This window comes from Lissotriton helveticus, chromosome 4_2 (assembly GCF_964261635.1).
Source record: "Lissotriton helveticus chromosome 4_2, aLisHel1.1, whole genome shotgun sequence".
Taxonomy (NCBI): domain Eukaryota; kingdom Metazoa; phylum Chordata; class Amphibia; order Caudata; family Salamandridae; genus Lissotriton; species Lissotriton helveticus.
Genome location: NC_136064.1, coordinates 80553757 through 80574964, shown reverse-complemented (window position 1 = coordinate 80574964; position 21208 = coordinate 80553757). Strand labels below are relative to the sequence as shown.

The 21208-nt window shown below is 44.7% G+C and overlaps 2 protein-coding genes across 2 annotated transcripts in view; one reads left to right on the top strand and one right to left on the bottom strand.

The window, feature by feature from the left end:
• The window catches only part of LOC144752201 (C-type lectin-like), a 615868-nt gene that overhangs the window by 286058 nt on the left and 308602 nt on the right, over nucleotides 1-21208 (bottom strand). The gene's annotated exons all lie outside the window — the stretch shown is intronic.
• Nucleotides 1858-21208, top strand: part of LOC144752199 (C-type Lectin CRL-like) — a 39312-nt gene continuing 19961 nt past the window's right edge. The window contains exons 1-3 of the mRNA XM_078640148.1: nucleotides 1858-1989; nucleotides 5430-5599; nucleotides 20396-20527. Coding sequence (XP_078496274.1) covers nucleotides 1932-1989; nucleotides 5430-5599; nucleotides 20396-20527 — 360 coding nt within the window. The 5' untranslated portion in view covers nucleotides 1858-1931. The remainder of the gene's footprint in view (nucleotides 1990-5429; nucleotides 5600-20395; nucleotides 20528-21208) is intronic.

Below are 21208 nucleotides of genomic sequence, written 5' to 3'. Positions count from 1 at the left end.
AATTTTAAAAACACAGATTGGAGGAAACAACTACAGGGCTTTCATATATTAGCTTTTCAGGAGACATGGGCAGTTAACCCCTCGCCCTACCAAATAGATGGCTATAAGTGCTTCTTTGTGCCAGCAAAAGAAAGCAGAGTGGGAAGAGCAAAAGGTGGCCTAGCACTTTATGTCAGCTTAAGCTTAGAAGGCAGATGGTCAGTACCAGCATGGACGTCACATACGCTTCAAGCAGCAACGTTCCAAGGTAGAGGGTTGAGGCTACAGGTGTTTAATGTTTATAACTCAGGGCCAATGAGTGGGGAAAATGCTGTCCTACGGGAGTTAGATGAAAGATTCACACAAGAGGTGGAACAGAGGAAAGGGGGGGGACCAATAGTACTATTAATGGGTGATCTTAATTGCCACCTCTGCACAAACCTGTCCCCATTCTAACAGACTGGGACACTTGCCCGCTTAAAAATGGGCCGCATTTTGAACATAACTACAAGGGCACAGCGCTAACTACATTGATAGAAACCCATTCATTAGCACATATCATCGACCTGACAGTCCCGGAGGTGGAGGGCACTTATGTCCCAACGTTTAAAGGAAGAGGCTGCTCCACCACTATAGATTATATAATGATATCTACCTTTGCTAACACTAGGATCACAAAGGTTAGTACGGAATGGAGCACCTTTAGTGATCACACCCCCTTAGTCATGGAAATAACACACACTGGCTGGGGGGTAAGAACAAACAAGGGGACATAAGCCTGCAGCCCACAGATCAGGGGAGGCGACTAAGGTGGGCAAAAATAAACCCTCAGGAGTTTTATAAAACTCTAATCCAAAAAGGTGAAAAACAAGTTGAAGATTGTCTGGACCCCCTAATAGAAGGACCTGAGCTAGTTGCAACATTTGGATCCCTGACAAATCTGGCTGACAAATTATTAAAAGTAAAAGGTCCAAGAAAAGGTTCTAAGCAACCAAGATGGTTTGACACAAGTTGCTCCAAAGCATTAAGGAACCTAAAAGTTTGCCTTAAAGCTAATCCAAGAGATAAGGTAGAAGTGGCCACTGTAGACAAGTCACTTTTCATAAATGAGGCCCCTCGTGTGTTAGAGACCCTAGGTCTGCAGGGATGGCTCTGAGCTCACGGGACCTCAGTACTGGAGAACTGTTGATGCTTGAGGTGAGGGTATTAGATCACTGCAGGATATGCTGGTCTCAGCATCAGAGTGGACATTGTGCCACTGTTGAAGGACTCTATCCGCCTGTGCTCTGAGCACCCCTACAACTAAGGACATCATAGAACTTGTTCTAAAACTGTTGTTTTCATGTATTTTCTAAATTGTATCTATTTATTATTGTATGGCTGAAACTATTACAAATAATATTAGAGAAATGTATTCTGTGTACAGCAGTGTTAAGAATTTACCACTTCATGTTCAAAATGCTAGTGCTAAATGTATATTCTGAGTGAATGTATATTTCTATTAACCAGCACTCAGTCTCTACACAACCATAGTGTGTTGGTTCAATCACAACCTCATCGTATATTCCGCTCTTTACTAAAATGCAGCAGCCCTTCACTTATAGCCTGTCATCAAAAAACATGAACTACATCAGGTCCAGTGTGCAGTGCTTTCCACCCTGTGCACCGTGCCTGTTCTACGCTAGGCGAGGGTTTGCGAAATGCCTCATGCTGACACTCCTTGGGTGTTGGCCAGGGTTTCTTCACCTTCAGTTAAGCCTGACCGAGAGGAGATAGTGATGCTGGTGATGATAAAGGCCTTATCGTAGGTGGCTCAACTAGCACTTCTGCAAATTCCTTCTATAAATGGACTGCCACATGAGAGAGAAGGAGCAAGGCATAGACTGATCTCCTGAGGCAAACGTCTTCTACCGGTGCTTACAGTGGTACAAGACCATCCAGCTTCTGGCAAGATGAAATCCCTGCTCATCCTCTTCACCCTTCTGGGGCTGGGGGCCTGCCGCACTCTGGGTAAGAACAAGTGTCTGTTGTATCTTGTGACTGTGTTCAAAAGAGAAGTCCTCCTAGGCACCTAGGGCCTTCATCTCCCTGTGCCTAGCAGAGACTGAGGAACAGATTTACAAAACTGTCACACAACGCAGCACAGCACCCAGATTTGCTGTGCTGCGTTGTGTGGCAGGGAGAGGGCTATCAACAGAGATGTGGCACTATCTGGCTCTTAACAAACCATTGCATCGTAGGGCAAAGATGTCTGTTTGAGTCTAGCATTGATTTTGTAATCTTTTTTAACCTTCCAGTACAAAAAACTATGGGCCTCATTTATGAGGCCTTGCGTCAGTTTTGCGCTTCCGATGAGTCACTTTTTGTGACGCATCGGGGGCGTAAAACATGCCTCCTGTTGCGCACTATTTACAAAGTGACGCATCTAAGCAGATGCGTCACTTTGTAAACCCCTGAACTACATTATACCTGCGTCAGGTATAATGTATGCAGGGGGGCCATCCCCCGCAAAAAGCCTCGCAGAAGTGACGCAGTAAAATCTGTGAGATTTCACTGCGTCACTTCTAGGATGCCGTTGCGTCAAAATCTTGCGCCTGCCTCACAGCAGGCGTAAGACTGACGCAGGCCCTTTCACATGGGGCTTGCCCCATGTGAAAGGACGCATTGCTGGAGTTGCGTCACTTTTGTGACACACTCCAGCAATGCGTCACTTTTGCGCTTACAGATACGTCAGAAATACTGACGTATCTGTAACTCCTTGCGACATGATGAGTCATACATTAAATATGACGCATCAGGTATGTCGCAAGGAGTGCGCACTGAGAAGTGACGCATCACTGCTTTCACGCAGCGATGCGTCATTTCTCATAAATGAGGCCCTATGCTTAGACTAACTTTAAAACGTTTCCCACTTTGGAAGTGTGCTGTACACTGCCGCACACATGGTAAGAGAGAGAGCACCGGAAAACGATAGTGACGGGCTTAGTCCTGTCACGCTTGGACTACTGTAACAGCCTTATGCTAAATGCACAGCAGGGAGTACTCAACAAACTCCAGCTACTGCAAAATGCAGCCGCCCGTCTGATCACAGATACTCCGAAATTTGCCTCGGTAGCCCAGGACCTAGTAAACCTTCATTGGATACCAATCCGCAAGAGAATTACTTTTAAAGCACTCTGCATGGTCTTCAAGGCCTTACATGATACTGGCCCTAGAAGCATGAAACTGCTCTTTAACTGGCACAAACCAGCCAGAACCCTGAAGTCCGGGGAGCTGGCGTTGGTGACAGTCCCCAGAGCTAAAAAAGCACGTTGGGGCGGCAGGAGTTTCTCCCTTGGAGCAGCAGAGGCGTGGAACAAATTGCCACTCAAACTCAGACAATCCTCGGACCTGATGGCCTTTAGGAGAGAGCTTAAAACCTGGCTCTTTACCCACTAAGTTACCTGACACCAACACTCACCTGTACAATCATGTTAGCGCCAGGACACCTCCGGGTAACAGAGCGCTCTACAAATGTGATAATAAATAAATAAATAAATAAGTAAGCGGGAAATGTTTGGTGAAATAAAAGCTTTTCCTTATTTTAATGCCTGCTTTCAAGTGGCATTAATTTGTGATGCAAAACTCTGTATACTATTGTTAGTACATAGGATTTTGCATCAAAAACCATGGATGAATGCAGGGGAACGCCCATTTGCCACCCATGTAATGACTACTTGACGCAGAGATACACACAGTAACACAGAGCCCTACCACGTAAGCAAAGAAAACAATGTTTGGTTAGAATAATTTTTAAGCAGTCATTCATCAAACCCTGCTCCATCCACTAAAAATGAATCAGGATATACACCCCCATGCTTTTTTGCCATTTTTCCATGTTTTCATTAACTGAATTCTTCGGGGCCTGTCTCCCTCTTGGCCTATCTCCATGTACAGTTCAATGGGCCCTTCTCCCTATTGGTCCGTCTGCTTGTATGATTCACAAGGCACCTAATTCTATTGGCTATTCTCTCACTGAGCTGTATCCCAACAGAAGCACTGTGATCTGTCTCTTATAATTGATCGTTTTAGTTTTATAAGCATCTACAGTGTGGACTAATTATCATTTTATCTCTGAAAATGACAAGTGTTTAATGTTTTGTATACAACGGAAAAGCACCTTTCTGCTACTTTATAATCTCTAGCAGCTGCACCTACTATATCAGCTCCTAGAAGCCTACACTGATGATTGGTCAATAGACACACGTAGCAGCCGGACGCCTTAGGGCAGCTCCTAACATTATAATATTGGTAGGTTCAGTCACGTACTAATCCATTAAACTCATCCCTCTTTTACTCGATTTTCCCTGCGTTTCCATTCTCCTGGTCCCCATTTCCCATCTCTCGTCTCCCATCTTAGCACCTTCAGGTGACCTTAGGATGTCACAAGGCTCTGCATGGCATAGCATGACTTTGGAGGACATAGCATGGTGATATAGAGTGGTGAAAATGGAGGGAAAGATGGAGAAGGGGTGCCATGCATGGATAAGAGAAGCCCGGTGAAAGTGCATTTTCCCTATTATTTCTATGTATAGATTGGCTGAAATGTTTATTCTTCTATTGTGATCTGTGGCCCTTTAAATTGAAAGTCTATCAAGAGTTTTAGTTACAAAAGCAGCGATATCTTGTCAATTACCCCACATGGCATCTGGTGTCTGAAGGTGAATGAGCAGTGTAATGCCCTCCTTAGCTGGTGGTTTGTTCTTCCGTAGAGTAGAGGGTGTCCCGAGCCCCTTAAGCTTTGGACACGGAGAGAGCCGAGGGCATTTTAAAACATGCCAACATCCAGACTGAAGTATGGTTTACATTCTTTCCAAGAGGAGAAGGAAGCTGTCCCACATCCTGCATTCTCGAGTCTCCTCTTTGGTACAGCAGAGAAAGTGCTAATGGCCTCACCTTGACTGCCCATCAGGCCACGCCCAGTGTTGTGAGTGATACATTGCTGTGTTGGGACTATCTGAAGGCCCATGAGATGGTAGTCGAAAACATTCTTAAACACGTTCACACTCCTACATCACCACAAATGTCCAGGGTGCTTATACAGGACAGGGATGGTCCAAATACTGGTGGAGCGCCCTCCCTGTGCCCTCCGAGAGTGCAGCACCACATCTGGTGGACTGCCAGCAGAACTGGTCATGATAAGTGTCTTACACCTGCTGGGATGTTTGATAAGTGAGTGGCACGTGGGAACAAATGGACTCACATGTAAGTATCCTTCACTAATGAGCAGCTTTGACAGGAGGTCAATCAAGGTGACAGTCGTTCCCCTCCTGGAGCGCGCCCTTTGGGGACCAGAGACTCCCTTGTAAGGGGCATATGCAGTGATGGTGGTAATCCATGGCACAAGCCATGCAGTAGAATCAGAGGTCAATGCAGCATAATGAGAGTGTCTTTACCATTGATTTCTGCAGAAATACTGATGGAAGACGCTGTGGTGGAGGCCCCAGCACCCGAACCATGCGAAAAAATGAACCTCTCTGATACCACCAGGTGCCCGGTGTGCGGAATCCAAGACTGGGGCCGGGTTGGCAACACTTGCTATAAACTATTCAATTCCAGGGTTTCATACGCCAGCGCTGAGGTACGTAAAGATCGCTTCTACATATCTCTCTTCTTTAAAGAGCACCTGTTGTGGTCTGGAAATAGTTGTTATCGCTCTAGAGCAGAGGTCTTTAAACAAAGTTGAACTGAGCCCCCTAAGCAAAATATTTTGAAGTCGGACCACCCTCCAAACATTTATTGCAAGAATAGGGTGAGCAGGAGGGTAAAGGGTGAGCAGCGAGGACAGAGTTTAGGAGATCATTTCAGGGGTATGTCTCTGTAGCCCAAAATCCTCACCATATGTGAGACTTAAGCAACTGCAAATATATCAAACAGACACTGTCCAAAAACACTGGGCCCCACCTTGAGGTGTTGTGAGCCTGGGTCCCAATGCAACTGCACCTGCTGCTCTAATGGTAGCTGTATCCTTGAGTAGCAGGCTGTCTCCTCTGCCTCTTTCACCCCTTCCTGCATGCCTGGCCATCACTCCAATCTTGAAACAAACTCTGTGTTTCTTAGAAAAAAAATGAGTCCCAAGTTTTGCCCTCCCCTTGCCGCACGGGGGCCCTCTGCCCTAACACTAGCAAATAAAACAAGCCCCCGTGCCCCTTTTGCAATAGCAGACAGTCATCATTGTGACACAGTGGGGCCCTCACAGACTGGGGCTCCAGTGCTACTGCTCCTGCTTCACTAATGACAGTTACTGCCTTGAAAAGCAGGATGTTGCTAAAAACACGGGGGCCATCTTGCCCCCCCCTTCTGCTGCCTCTATAAGACCCAGCTAAGATATCTCCTCTGCTTCAATTTTCATCCCCATTGGTCCAAGTCCCAAAGCAGAACTGGTAAAACAAATGTGCACTGGGCCCTAATGCAAGCAAGGCAGCATAGCACAACAGCCACAACTGGGGTTTAGTTGGCCCTTCACAGCCTTGGGCCCTGGTGCCACAGCACCTAATTTATTTATTTATGTGTTTTTATAGAGGGCGAACTTGACCCGTTAGGGTATCAGAGCGCTTTACAGGAGAACATAGTCATGTACAGAGTAGGCATGGCATCATCCAGTTACGGATCGAATGAGGGAGGGCAGGGTGCAGAATACATAAGGGAGATAGGGCACGCATTTACAGATTAAATATCCAAATACACAAGACGAGATAACATATTTACAGATTACGTTAACCAATGTTGGCGACAAGGCCCCGGTTTCTGATGGGGTGAGCTAGATAATCTGAAGGGAGGCAATAGATGGCTATAGATCAGGGCCGTAGTGGTGGTAGAGGCAAAGTTTAAACGAGAAATGTACCCATGAGGAATGTTTGGGCATTTTATTTTTTATTTTGAGAGTTTTATATAGCGCTGGCTAGACCCGGAGGTATCAGAGCGCTTTACATAAGGTTCCACAGAAATTACAAAATTACATCAGTCACACGTTACATCAGTTACTAGAAAAACATTTCAAGAGAGTAGAAGACAAAATAAATGGAGCTTAGAAGGGTAAGGGGGTGGGGTAAACGGGTAGAAGGTAGATAGGATGGAGAGACAAAGGAGAGTTTGCTCCAAGTCCGGCTGGGTAGGTGACGGCCGGGGGGTAGTCCACAGCCCATCTCCTCTTTCGGGTAGCTCCACCGGGCATCAGCCAAACAGCTAGGTCTCAACTAGAAAACAATTAAAGAGCAAAGAGGTGGGATAAATGGAGCGTAAAGGAGAAAGGGGGTGGAGTAAAGGGGTAGGAGGGAGAATACAACAGAGAGACGAAGTAAGTTCTGTCCAAAGACCGGTTCGGTAGGTGACGACTGAAGGGGTAGTCCAAAACCCATCTCCTCTTTAATTATCAAGTAGCTCCACCGGGCATCGGTCAAAAAGCTAGGTCTGTTGTATTCTTTCATTTGTTGCATTTAGTTGTCCTATCTGAGCCTCCAGTGCATCTTTTGTGCCCCTCCATATGATAAAAATATCATCGATAAACCGCAGGTATAACCGTAAGTTGTCATTTCATTCAGGTGTGTTCAAGATGTGTTGTTCCTCATACTCATTCATAAAGATATTGGTATATGTGGGTGCCACACAATTCCCCATAGATGTACCACTCTTTTGTAGATACCAGTTATCCTGCCATTTAAAATAACTGTGCATCAGGGTAAATTCAAGCAGTTCCATTAAAATACCTTCATGCCTTCTTCATAATCTGTGTTTAGTAAAGCCTTTTCCACTGCCTCAATGCCTTGTTGGTGTGCCCAGAGAGACACCCATATTCTTGGAGCAGCCCCAGAGAAAGCCCCGGTTGTAGGTTTTTTTCCCCAAAAGCGTGCAGGTTGGAACAGGAGGTCACTGGCAGATCGGGAGTTTATGATTCCTCCGGAAAGCACAAGTTTCTGCCTCAGATATGCAGGGGAGTTAGAATATAAGGCCTTGTGTGTGATGCATGCTACTTTGAGCTGTATTCTTGCCTCCAGGGGAAGCCAGTTGAGAGCTTTCAAGAGCTGGGAAATATGGTTGTATTTCCTTGTGCCGGTGAGTAGTCTGGCGGCCGCGTTGAGGCAGGCTTTTAGAGGTGCCAGGGAGATCTTGGGTAGACCTGAGAGGGTAGAACAGCCATATTCCAGTCTAAAGATGACACGTGCTTGGACTGCCATTTTTAGGTTGGGAGCATCAAGGAAGGGTTTCAATATCCTAAGATAGCTAAGGTGGAATCTGGCTGATTTGGCCATTGAATTGATGTGGTCTCGCATGTTCAGATTGCTTTCGAGGGTGATTCCCAGGGATTTGGCCGAATCCACGATGGTTGGTGGGCAATTCAAGGCTGTGATAGCCTTAATCCATGATTGAATCTCAGGGTTGGTAGGGCGATCAGGCGAAATTCAGTTTTGTTACCGTTGAGTTTGAGTTGATTGGATGCGAGCCATTGGACAGTGAGTTTCAAGGCTTCGTTCAGGGAGAGGATCTCTTCGAGAGATGAGGTTTTGATGTAGATCTGAGTGTCATCAGCGTACATATGATAGGAGATATTAGCAGTGCGTAGTACTTCGGTAAGCGGTTCCAGGTAAGGATTGAAGAGGGTGGGGGAAAGTGTTGATCCTTGAGGGACTCCAACCGTGACCGGGGAAGGTGCTGATAGGTTGCCGTTGACAAGGAATCTCTGGGACCGGTTTTGGAGGAAGGACCTGCCTTCCAAACCCATCCTGAATTTGAGGCGTTCAAGCAGTTTTTCATGGTTGACCATGTCTAAGGCCGAGGATAGGAGGATTAGGAGACAGGTTTTGCCTTGGTCAAGGGCTTGGAGAGCATCATCAAAGATGTGGAGCATTGTGGTTTCGGTGCTGTGCCCTGGTCTAAATCCAGATTGGAAGTCATCGAGCAGGTGGAAGTTGTTGATGTTGACTTAGCTGCTGCTGTACACATTTCTCCATCACTTTGGCTAAGAGTGGGATGTTGGAGATGGGTCTGAAGTTGTCAGGGGAGGCTGGATCCAGTGACGGCTTTTTCAAAATGGGGAGAACTTGGCCGGCTTTTAGAGAGTCGGGCATCGTTGCCTGCCTGAGAGAGGCGTTAATTATTGTAGTTCAGCTAGGATTGATGGATTGGGCGACGGCAGCTAGGCAGTTGGAAGGAAGCGGGTCATTAAAATGGTTATTAGGGTTTAGGGAAGATAGGATTTTGGACACTGAGTCGTCGTCTTAGAGTTTGAAGTCAGTCCAGTGAGCATGGTTTTTGGGTGATGCCTGTGGGGGCTACATGGCTGGAGGAGGCGGGCTGAGAGGTGTTTGGGGGTATGTGATGGAGTTGATTTCATTTCTGAGGGCTGAGATTTGGTCAGCGAAGAAGGAGGAGAATTCCTCTGAGGATACAAGAGACTTGGGGGTTTCTTTAGAAGTTTTGGCCAATTTGTTGGATTGGTGTTTGACCAGTTCGAAGCACTAAAACTCCAACCCTGCGAAGTAGACTGTGTCCTCTTCCCATTCCACTGGGACATCACCCCTAGGCTGGAGGCCAAAACAGGCTGCCTGCCCCTTTCTATAATATATAAGAGGGAGGGAGACCCATCTCCCACCCTGGGTTGCTTGGTCCCTCTTTCATGTGAACAAGGGTGACCTTGTCCCTAATGCTAGCATGGAAAATGGCTCCCAGTCCCTTTTTTGCTAGTAAGTCACCATAAACTGGGGTGTGGTCCCTCACAACCATGGCCCAAGAGCCACTGCACCTGCTTTACCAATGGCACTTTAGTAAAAAGAAGACCCCCAATAACTCCCTACCTTCCTCAAGACATGTCTCCCAGAAAGCTGTCTATATCAATTGTAAACTAAAAAAATATCCTCCATATAAAGCCCCTTCCTTTGGCCCAACTCCTTGACGCGATCCAAGTTTCTCATTACTTTCCTCTTTCTCCTGGGCCATTACTCTGAGGCCAAAGGAGACCGGATGATCAGGGCTCTGCATCTGGATGTGACCCTGCTGCCCGCCTCCCTGACACCCCTTCAACTCATCTTGAAGGACATCACCATGTAAACGGAGGTCAAAGTGGACGGGATCTATGGTAACCCATAGGACCATGCTTTTGTTCATTTTACAAATGCAGTTGTAAATGTAAAATGTAAATGTAGTATACTTGTAAAGCGCACAGCTGCCCCAGCAACGGGGCGTCCCGGTGCTGTATAACTCTGGGGAACCCGTCCTGGCTTTCCCTGTGGGATGTCCCTTGCTGGGAGTCCCCAAGGTGGAGCCAGGCATCCCCGGAATTGGTGGGGCCGTTGTGGAGATTAGGCAAGCTAATGCCCAGAGTTGCCGAGTGGAACCCCTGATTAGAGTAAGCACCGAAGTGAGAATTATCGAGTCCGCTGACCAAGGTCCACGACCCTGCCGTGTCGGGAATTGAACCCTGGTCCCGGGCTGACTTCTGCTCTCAGGCCTGCCGCCTCTAACCAGTGAGCCACACTACTCCACGAGTTCCCTTACTTTTCGTTAAAAAAAAGACAGAGGTCCACAGTCAATGAGGTCCTTGAGGTGTCTTCACATTAGAGTGAATGGAGGGCAAGGTTGGGGTGGAGAGGGGTTTCACTGTGCTGTGAGGCTCAGCGAGGGACAGAGAGCTAAGGGAGTGACCGAGAACTAAGGAAGAAATAGGACCTCTCCCCAGGGTGCCTGCTACCTGAAAGAAATGCAAATGTGTGCAATTTGTTAATCACCAAATGTAAAGGCTGCTTGGGAGGCAACATAGGTTTTAATTGATAGTCACTTGAAGCTTCATGGTGACAACCAGTTATTATTTTTGATATGTAATTTCAGGGTGTTATAAGCTGAGTTCTAGAAAATGTATTTTTAATAGACACATAAACATGTTTGCACTAGGTACAGTTTGCAGATTACTAAATTATATACGTTGAAAACACTTGCTATATCTTAAAACACCATATCATTCAGCAACCTTATACTGTGTATAAAATATTAGGGTAATAATATGACAATGGCCCTGCACTAGCCTATTGGGCCAGTTACCAAATTTGGCCGAGAAATTCTAAATAAGCAATTAATGACTGTAGGGAACTATTGACACAGCATTACATTCATCCAATAATCTTGAGATAATATGTGAGAGAATACTTCTATATTGTTAACGCAAAATAAAAATAAAACGATTTACAAACTGTTGTCCATTAAAAATGACTAATTCCTGATTACATCACTGTTCATTTCTAATAAGGGGGCTCAATAAATGAGTATTCTCTCATATATTATCTCAAGATTATTTGTTGACTGTAATGATATTAATGATTGCAGCTCCCTGCAATCATTAATTGTTTACTGTGTATTACACAATTTTAAAAGAATGAGTTGCATATTTTAAATCGTATGAACACATGGATGTATGACGCTACGACGTGTACCGTTACAACGCGTCCCTTTACGATGCAGTTTTAACAACGCAAGTCGTTACAACGACTTGCGTTGGGGGGGCGCTGATAGTAAATAGTTTCATTTACTATTCCAAAGCCAGTCCCCGTGGATAGTAGGGAAGGTATTGGATAGTAAATTAAACTATCCCCTATCCTAGAGCGCCCTCCAGTGACAGTCGTTGTAACGACTTTCGTTGTTAAAGCTGCGTCGTAACGCAACCGCTTTGTAGCGGTTGCGTTGTAAAGGATGTTCCCCGAACACATGGATAGAGGAGAAAGCTGTCCTCACGAAGTTCCAGTCAGGTTTTAGACCCAAAATAAGTACCATAGACCAGGTTTTTAGATTTTGCTGTTTATGTTGGAAGTACGTTAAGATAAGGAAGGGGAAATTGTATGTTGCATTTGTAGGCCTTAAGGCTGCTTTTGATCTTATCCCACGCGATTTGCTATGGGAGTCATTACACTGTCATGGGCTTCCAGTTTGCCTTTTGCAGCAGATTATAAGGTTGCACGAAAATAATTACGGCAAAGTAAGATGGGGCCCGAATGGCGAACTAACAAATGCTATCCCTATTAAGAGGGGAGTTCGCCAAGGTTGTGTGCTGGCACCCACATTATTTTCAATGTTTGTTAATGACATCCCTACATATTTGGAGGCCTGTAACAACCATGCACCGAAACTGAATGGAGAAAGGGTTCCAGCCCTCCTATTCGCAGACGATACTATATTGATATCTCAAACGCCCAGAGGTCTGCAGCACTTATTAAATACATTCCAAACATATTGCACAGGAAAGGGCCTTAAGATAAATACAAATAAGACTAAATACATGGCCATAAACCCTCATAAAACCTTCAGGGCGAACTTGTTTCTAAACGGGCAAAAGCTAGAACATGTGCAGAACTTTACATACTTGGGCGGTTTACTAGATTCAAAATTATCGTGGAAAACCCAAGTAGAAATGATACTGACACAGAACAGTAAGGCTGTTTCTCCGGCACTTGAGGTTTTTAAATTTAAGGCACAGTCCGCTGCGCTATATGGGGCGAAAATATGGGGGGCATCGAGTAGGAATGTCTTCATGAATTGTGAAAACAAATTCTACAGGGCCCTTCTGAGACTGCCGAAAAGTACGCCATTAATACCAGTAATGCTAGATTTCAATATGAAACGCACGGACCATTATGCTATCTTGAGACCACTATCCTTATGGGTGAGAGTCTGGTCTACAACTGAGTTAGTTGTTTATAAAGATGGCCTGCAAGAAATAATGGAATTGAACTGTAATAATACAATCGTCTGGCTAAAACATGTGCGTACATGGCTGAAAAGGATTGGCTTGGCGCAGTTTTGGGACGAGCTTCTAACACTGACCCGAAACTCGAAGTAGCTACTGAAATCTGCATTCTGGGTATATATTGATCATAGTTTGCTAAATGAAAAAACAGGCGGAACCTTGATAAGTAACTTTCTTATATTTAAAGATTTTGCTTCCTTTGAGCAGTTTTTGGATGAGGTCCAACCATCCCTGGCTAAAACATTATATATGAAACTTATTTATGGAACCCTGAAAACAAAAAAAGACCTTAGCCAGATGGACAAGTGCCCAAACTGTAAAGACTAGTGACCTATGCATCATGTGCCCATGTAACACAATAGAAGACGAGTCGCATATCCTCTTTATTTGTCTACCCTATGAGGCAATCAGGAAAAGATGGATTAAACCTCTCTGTTTAAATTTGGGAGTACGCTCATATAAAGAAGCGGAAAGAATTTTAAAGACCGATACCAGACAGGTGATAGTTTTCGGTGTCAGTAGATTTCTGCTATCTATAAGTTTCATACGTGATAAAGTGGGTCTGAAGCTCTAAATGGAATTGTGATGCAATTTTAAAGAAATTGACTATAAAATGTTGCTGCCACTTTGGACAGATCAATTGTATATATATGTTCATAGTTTTTAAAGCATTATCCATAATAAGAAATGATGATGAGCTGGACTGAAGGAATGAAATCCATGTGTTTTTTATATCTTTTTTATTTTGATGCCTTTTTAATCTATTTAAATCAAGTTTTTAGCGTAACGATGTCCTAACCGTACCCATGTTATCTGTAAAACCACTAATTCCCTTATATGAACCTTGTATTGTGTATCTTATGTTTTATGTGTCTTTATGGCTCGATTGTGCCGAAATAAAGATTATAAATTAAATGAAATGAGTTGCTTATTTACAGTGCTTTCTCTTCCAGAATGGGACATCATAGCACTATAAATACACAATTCACAATTATCCACGTCTGTAGTGGTCACATTAACCAAATTACATACCATAATGTAAAATAATGTATTTCCATGTGATTAGCCAGTGATGGTAGGGTCAAAAACGTGGCTAAAAAGAATTAAATGTTCTATAGGTGACTTGTTTTTTTACTTTAAAATTATTTGCACATAGAATAATACAGAAACCTTAAACGGAAAATAAATCGAAATTAATACTTCATGACTTTTCACATATATTTTTTAAGCACTTTAAGGTTCAGCATGTAATAAAGCCAGCCTGGAAATGCGCCAAACAAACAAAGTCGCGCTTCCAGGCCATCATCATGCACACCATGGGAATGTAGCCACAGACCCCTTTTGGAGGCGCTCAACAGTTTGTATTCCTTCGACTGAGAACTAGGTCACACCCTACATTCCCAGTGAATCTGGATAGTAGTATTCAAGTTGTTACGGTCCAAGTATTCTCTCACTGGGTAGATAATGCCCCTTTCTGTTATATATGTGGTAGGCGGTAGCTGGGGGTTTGGACCTTCCTTGCCCCTGTCATTAGTAATTGTAAAATGGTTGAGTTTGTCCTCCTATTTCATTTAGAGATGTTATTTGTTTATTTATCTGTTTTTTCGAATCTATCATACAAAGAGATACATTGTATCTTGTTTCATTTGTGGTATTGCTTTTTAATTCTCAGATCATGATATTCCTCCTATTCATAGTATTTTTAGACAGGTTGGTGATTTTTTTGACAGCTGGAACGTGTTTCGCCCCTTGTGGCCCATTAGCCCGGGGCTTTCTCAAGGCTCTAAAAACATTTAGCACATCTTATTTCTCAAACGTTGCACTTAGCATCATTAATTAAATGTTTTGTGACCTAAAGTCAAACTGGCATGGACCAGTGGCAAGGGGTTTGACCCAGGATGAAATACAAGCTGATGAATGTTCTCTAGAAAGTTTTCCAGTTTGACTTTCTGCCATAAAACATTTGATTAATGAAGCTAAGTGCAATGTTTGACAAATAAGATGTGCTAAGTCTTTTAAGAGCCTTGAGAAAGCCCCAGGCCACAACATGGAGAAAAACATGTATCTGCTGTAAAAAAAAATCACCAATGAAGCTGATCTTCCACCCTATCTATACACGCCTGTTCCCAGATCCTAGCCATGCCGTCATGTAATGCTTCCGGTAGTAGAGCTGAGCACCACAAAGGAGTGTATCTATTGTAACTGGGAATCTTCAAGATCTTACTAAACTTTTTCCAGACCTTCCAGGCCGCCTTGGCACACTTAAACCGTGTTTTTTTTATAGTAGCTTGGTTTAAGTTGCCTTAACAAAAACCTTCTGCGTCACTCCCTATAGATAGCTGATATATTGTGGGTAAGCCCGGAACCTCGGTTCTACCTTGATCTGGCAGAAGAAAAATGCCCATCTGCTGCAGAGTGGTGGCCCAATAATAGAATAAAATGTTTGGGGCTCCCCATCCGCCACGCTCACGTGGGAGTACCATAAACTTCATTGCTCGCCGCATCTTCTGGTTGCCCCAAATCAATTTGGTAAACAGGGAATTAACTTTATTTATATTGACTTCTGACAATTCCAATGGTATTGCCTGAAGAAGATATAATTTAGGAAATATTTTCATTGTTCATATTAATTCTTCCAATTATTGTGGGATGTAATTTGTCTAATCCTTTGAGTTCTGTGTTTATATTTTCCAGAACAGGGTCAATATTCATCGCCCACAGAGTATCCATACAGGGTGTTATGTTTACCACTAAGTAGGTAGCCACTTCACTTTTACGGGTGTCTTGTAGCTGGCACTGGGAAGAACATATAATTTGAGTTTTCCCCTTATTCAAATGGTATCCAGATTTCTTCCCTAATTCCTCAGCCATATTTTCTATCTCCCTAATTGCCATATTCGTTTCTGAGGTAACTATTGAGATGTCGTCAGCATGCGCTAAAATCTTGGTTTCATATCCTTTAGTTGTTACGGGTTTTATTGCTTAATTGTGTATAATTTGATTGATAAATGGGTCTAAATAAATGGTGAAAAAATGGGGGGGCTGGGGCACCTCTGTCGCGTCCGTCTAGCTATCTCAATCTTCCCTGTAGTATTGCCCATTACTTGCATTCGGGCATATGGTTTATAATACATGGCTTGAATAGCATCTACCCTGGCACCCGACTGATTTTGCCATGATACCCAGTCTAAGGCTTTTTCAGCATCCAGTAGGACCACAGCCACAATGCTAGATTCTACTTATGCTATGTCAAGTATTGCGATGGCCCGCCTGATGTGGTCTGTGGTCCCCCTGTCTGGGAAAAAGCCATGCTGCCAAGGTGATACTATTGCCGCTATGATCCCTTTTAGCCGTTTGGCTATAACTTTCGAATATACCTTAGCGTCGGAGTTCAAAAGTGAGATAGGGCGATAAGAGGCTGGTAATTCTGTTGGCTTGCCTTTTTTGGGAAATATCACCACGTCCGTTCCCTGCCATGTAAGGGCTGGATCGCGTTATACTGCACAACCAGGAACAGGTAGTGCATAATCGGAGCAACCTCGTATGCAAGTATTTTGTACAGTTCTAGCAGATTTTTATCAGGGCCTGCTGCTTTTCCCATAGGGAGAGATCCTATAGCCTCCTGGACCTCTTCCAAAGTAAATTCTTTATCCAGCTCCTGAGCTGTTGCTTCATCAATTCTTGTTAATACTGGCCACCCAGCATCTTGATCTATCGGATTGGTTTCTAGAGACTCAGCTTGATACAGCTTTTTATAAAACTTCTCAAAAACATCTATGATCTTGTCGGGGTAAGTCACATATTGGCTTTTACTGTTCTTGAGTTTTACAATATTATTCCTGGCACTTTTCTGTCTGGAACGTAGTGCAAGTAACCTTCCTACTGTCTTGCCATATTCATACATCTCCCCCGATATACTTGATAGATTTGGGCCAGCCTTTCCTGAAAATAGCTATTAATTTTCACCTTTACTACAGCTAGCTTCACCATATGATCTCTGATTAGGTTTTCCTGCCCTCCCTTGCTGATCACTTTCACATGCTCTGCCTCCAGTCCCGCAAATTTTTCGATTAATTAGTCGACCTCTACTTTAAGCTGTTTCTGGTGTTGCCCCACATAACTAATAACTTCTCCCTTCAGACCAGCTTTAAAAGTATCCCACACTGTCCTGCGCGAGGCGCTGTTTCTATTTATATCAAAAAATTCTGTAGTCCACAGGTTTATGGGCGTACAAGACTCTTCATTAGCAAGCAATTTTTTATCAAATGACCAAGCGCTCTGCTTCTTGTCACATCCCTGTCCTGCTATCTCAAGCAGAAGAGGATTATGGTCTGAAAAGAGTTGTGGTCGTTTTTTATTTTCCACCTCATCAGTATTTTACATGAGGCTAGAAAATAATCCAAGCGCACATACTTCCTATGGGGATGAGAGTAATAAGTATATCCAGGGTCGCTCGAGTTTTTCTCCGCCCATACATCAATCAGCCCATGGCTAGATTTAAAGGCAGTCAGTGCCCTAAATACTTGGGGTTTCCTCCCCCCGTATTTCTGGGTCTGAGTCTTTTCAGCCTCTAAATGTATGTTCAATTCGCTGCACACTTACACTGGCTCTGGCCAGGAGGCAAACTCTACTTCAAGTTTCTCCCAAATTTTTTGGATCATCCTGATTTGACCCGTATGTAGTCCTCACTGTCAACCCTGTGGCTAGTGATGCGATTGCCCAGCACCCCCATTTATCAGCTACTACCCGCTTAGCTATTCCCATGCAGTGCTTAGTGTATATAGCTACTCCTCCGATCATAGATATCTGGGTAGAGCATATCGCCAGGTTATATCCCCTAATCTCAAGGACGCTTTTATTGTTCCAGGGGATGTGTATTTCCTGCAGGCAGATTACATCAGAATTAATAATTTTTACGTATTTCATAGACTCTCCTATCTTGTTTTTATCATTTAGCCCGCCCACATTAACTGAACAGATCTTAAGTCTATCCATATTGACCTGTAGATTTTCTCATTGTAGGCCCTTGCTTATTACATTTTCCCAATAGTTTTTTTTCCTTCTTTAATGTTTATACCTGGCTTTTTCTTATCCTTGCCCCCCGTGGCCCCCGACCCTCCCTCCCATTCCTCACCCCTGTCTCCCCTCCCCCTGGTCCCCAAGTACCCAACCCCCTTGCTCACCCTCCACCGTGAAAGCTTCCAGACCGAAGGTCTGTGTGTGCGATGAAGCAGCGCAGCACCATGATCAGTGAAACCCTGATTATTATCCTAAAAAGAAAACACAAAAAGAAGAGCAGTGGGAAGATGTTGGCTGAGTAACTGGTTACAGATACAGAAAAACAGGCAAACCAACTCCATATTCAGACACAGAGGGTTCTGTAACCCGTATTAGATCAACAATTTTCTTATTGCCGTTGTTACTTAAATTCAGCCAACCAGCCCCCCAATTCCCCCCTCTGTTAAAGCACAGCTAATTCATTTAACATCTTCCTAGGACTCATTCCTATATTTACAATCCCCTTGCCAGATATCAAGTCCTTGCCATCCCTATCCCCTTAGTTCTGCCAGAGCTTCCTTCGCTTTAATCTCCGAAGTGTAAAAATAGGAACGGTCTCCTACTACTATCTTCGGTTTTGCAGGGTTCATCAACTATGCCTGGGCTCCCTTGGTTTGAAAAGGGGCAATCATCTGCCTCAGCCTCCAACGCCTTTCGACTGTAATGTGGCAAAAATCCTGCCTCGCAAAGAAGGCAACATCATCTACAGTCGGCTTGCTTTCTGGTTTAGCCTTTTCCCAGATATTTTGCTGTAGTAAATAGTTCCTAAAATATACCAAGATGGCCCTGGGTTTTGTGTCGGGTTTCATGTTGAAGGGAACTCGATGAGCGCGCTGAACTTCTTGTTGCCAGTTCCAACCTTCCAGGTCAGGGAATGCCCTGCCAAGCAGATCAATCATATACAGTCGCACATCGGTGCCTTCCCAACCCTCTTGAATGCCTATGAAGCGCAGATTGATGCGCCGCTGCCGGTTTTCTTGCCCCTCCAGCTTCCTTTGGATGTCTGTCAGTCTGACCTCATGCGCTTCTGTTTGTGTCTGAACACCTGTAATGTCACCCTCAAGGACTCTAGTTCGCATCTCCAACTTGGTTAGCCGCTCACTGATGTTATTGCAAACGTTAGCAACTTTTCTAACAGTACCCTACATTTCTCGGAGAGCTGATTGCGATCGCTTGCTGTCTTTCCAGGTCTCTTCACGATGAGACATAATTGTTTGTAATATGACATCCAACGTCGAGACTGTATTGTCCTGAGACTCGATATCTAGTTTCCCAGCAGCAGCGCCGACCAGTTGCGAAGTTGGAGAATAGTCCTATTTGAGATCTTATTACCCTCCTTTCCTCTTGCTTGTTGCCTTCTTTGCTCGGCTAGAACTGTGTACAGTTGCAGCGGAGTCTACCTCACTAGTGTAGCTTTAACTAGAGCCTGTCAGTGATATAGATTCATCCGCTTAGCAAGGACCATCCGACAGGGAATAGAAACAGTCAGCAGCTTCCGAGTCATTCCCTTTTCTTCCTGCCCGGCTTTCCTTGCTGCATTGTGCTGTGTCCAGCCCTATCCCATCTTGAGAGCCAGAAGCCTGCTGTAGGGATTGTACGCCTTCATGTGTAAATTTTTTTTTAGGGGTTCCCTAATGCCACTGGTGTCCCCAACTTGCCATTTACTTGCTGTAGGCAGTCAAATGCAGCTTCTGGTTGAGGTTGTGGGGGGTGTCAGTGCTTAACAAGACATCTTTCTTAGCCTTGCTGTCCCCCCTCTACTGCTTCTGTGCCATTGAAACCTGCCATAATCTCCCCTCCATTCCCGCTGACCTGCTGTTGCTGCCAAGTACCTGTGATCGCAAGTTCCACATTCCAGCTGTCCAAGGTAATTTCAACCTTCACCTCGCACCCATTAGTTGCTTCCAAACTCCCATCGAAAACGCCTGCATCCGAAATTACGCCTGACTCGTGAGCGCTACACGCTTCTTTGTTCCCCTCAGCAGATCCGCAACTGTGTGGCGGAGCAGACGTTGCTGGCGAGTAGCTCCACCTCTCCCCTTCCCCTCCAGGGCCAACTCATTCCCGTTAAATCCCTGAGCTCACTGTCCTGGGTGCCGCGTAGTTGCAGTACCTGGCTCCGCATCAATTCGAGTCATTGCTGCATTAGCACCTTCCATCCCTGAGCCTCCGCGTATCATTAAGGTCATTGATCCTTTTCCTTGAGCCCTGGGAGGAGCGGGCTTAGGTTTCATGCTTCCAGGTAAGTGAGCTCAGGAGCGGTCAATAGCCTCCAAGACAGTGCTTAGTTTAAAGCAGGCGGAGGATAGTTCCAGTACAGCTGCTCTAGCCTCTTGGTGCATATGACATGTAAAATGGCCACTGTCCGTCTCTGCGTCAGCACGGTGCGCAAGTGCAAACAGGGGCGCTGTCATTCACCCTTGATGGAGACAGGTTCCTGTGAGTTGTTTGAAAGAAGTGTCTTAGAGTGGTCTAACTTAAGGCCTCATATAGGTGTACTGTTTCATATTCTATAGATTTTCCTCTTAACTTATAGGACTATCCGATTTTCCACGTGGTGTGCTAACATCTTATTCCTCCTTTCTTTGCCAGTTGAGCTGCAGGAGGCGCATCAGCGGTGGTCGCCTGGCTTCAATACATTCCTCAGGGGAAAACCAGGTGCTTGTTGGGTTGTTCCCCTGCGGGGTCCCAAGTGCCTGGGTGGGAGGACTCTACTTGCAACAGGTACGTTTAACATCCCACCTTTAGTGCTGTCGGAGCACCTCTGATTGGGGGAGGGGGCATTCTAGATCTTTTGAGATTGGTTGAAACCTGTGCGGTCAATCGCATACTGTGATGTGGGTTATTCCGAAATATTTATATTATCCGTTGACTATTCAGGAAATACTGATGGAAATATATATTGCATTCAGAACAAAAGCTGTAACTGTTGCACTAACTGCACACCTGTAAATACTACATTCTGTAAAGCACGCAGGTGTAGAGTTAGGAAATTACAAATTATTATCGCTAACTAGGCTCAGCAACGATTTTTTTATCGCTAAGCATCGCCGGAAATTATCGCTGAGATAACGTGCTATTAGCAACGTTTATCTCCAAAGCGATAATTTTTCCGGCGATAGCGTGAATATCGCTGAGAATACAGCGATATTCACGCAATAGCTACGAAATGCTCTTAGCCATGTTATCCACCTCCCATTGGATAACATGGCTAAGAACTGGTCTGAGCAGGCGTTCGTTTTTGGCGATAGCGGGAATAGTTCCATCACTAAGCCCGCCTTGCTAATAGGCGATAGGGACGTTAGCGACTGCTTTCAGTCACTAACAGGTTGGGTACGCCCACTTTGCATGTCATTAGCGATAAATATCGCTGACATGCAAAGCGGGCCCCAAACCGCTCGCTAT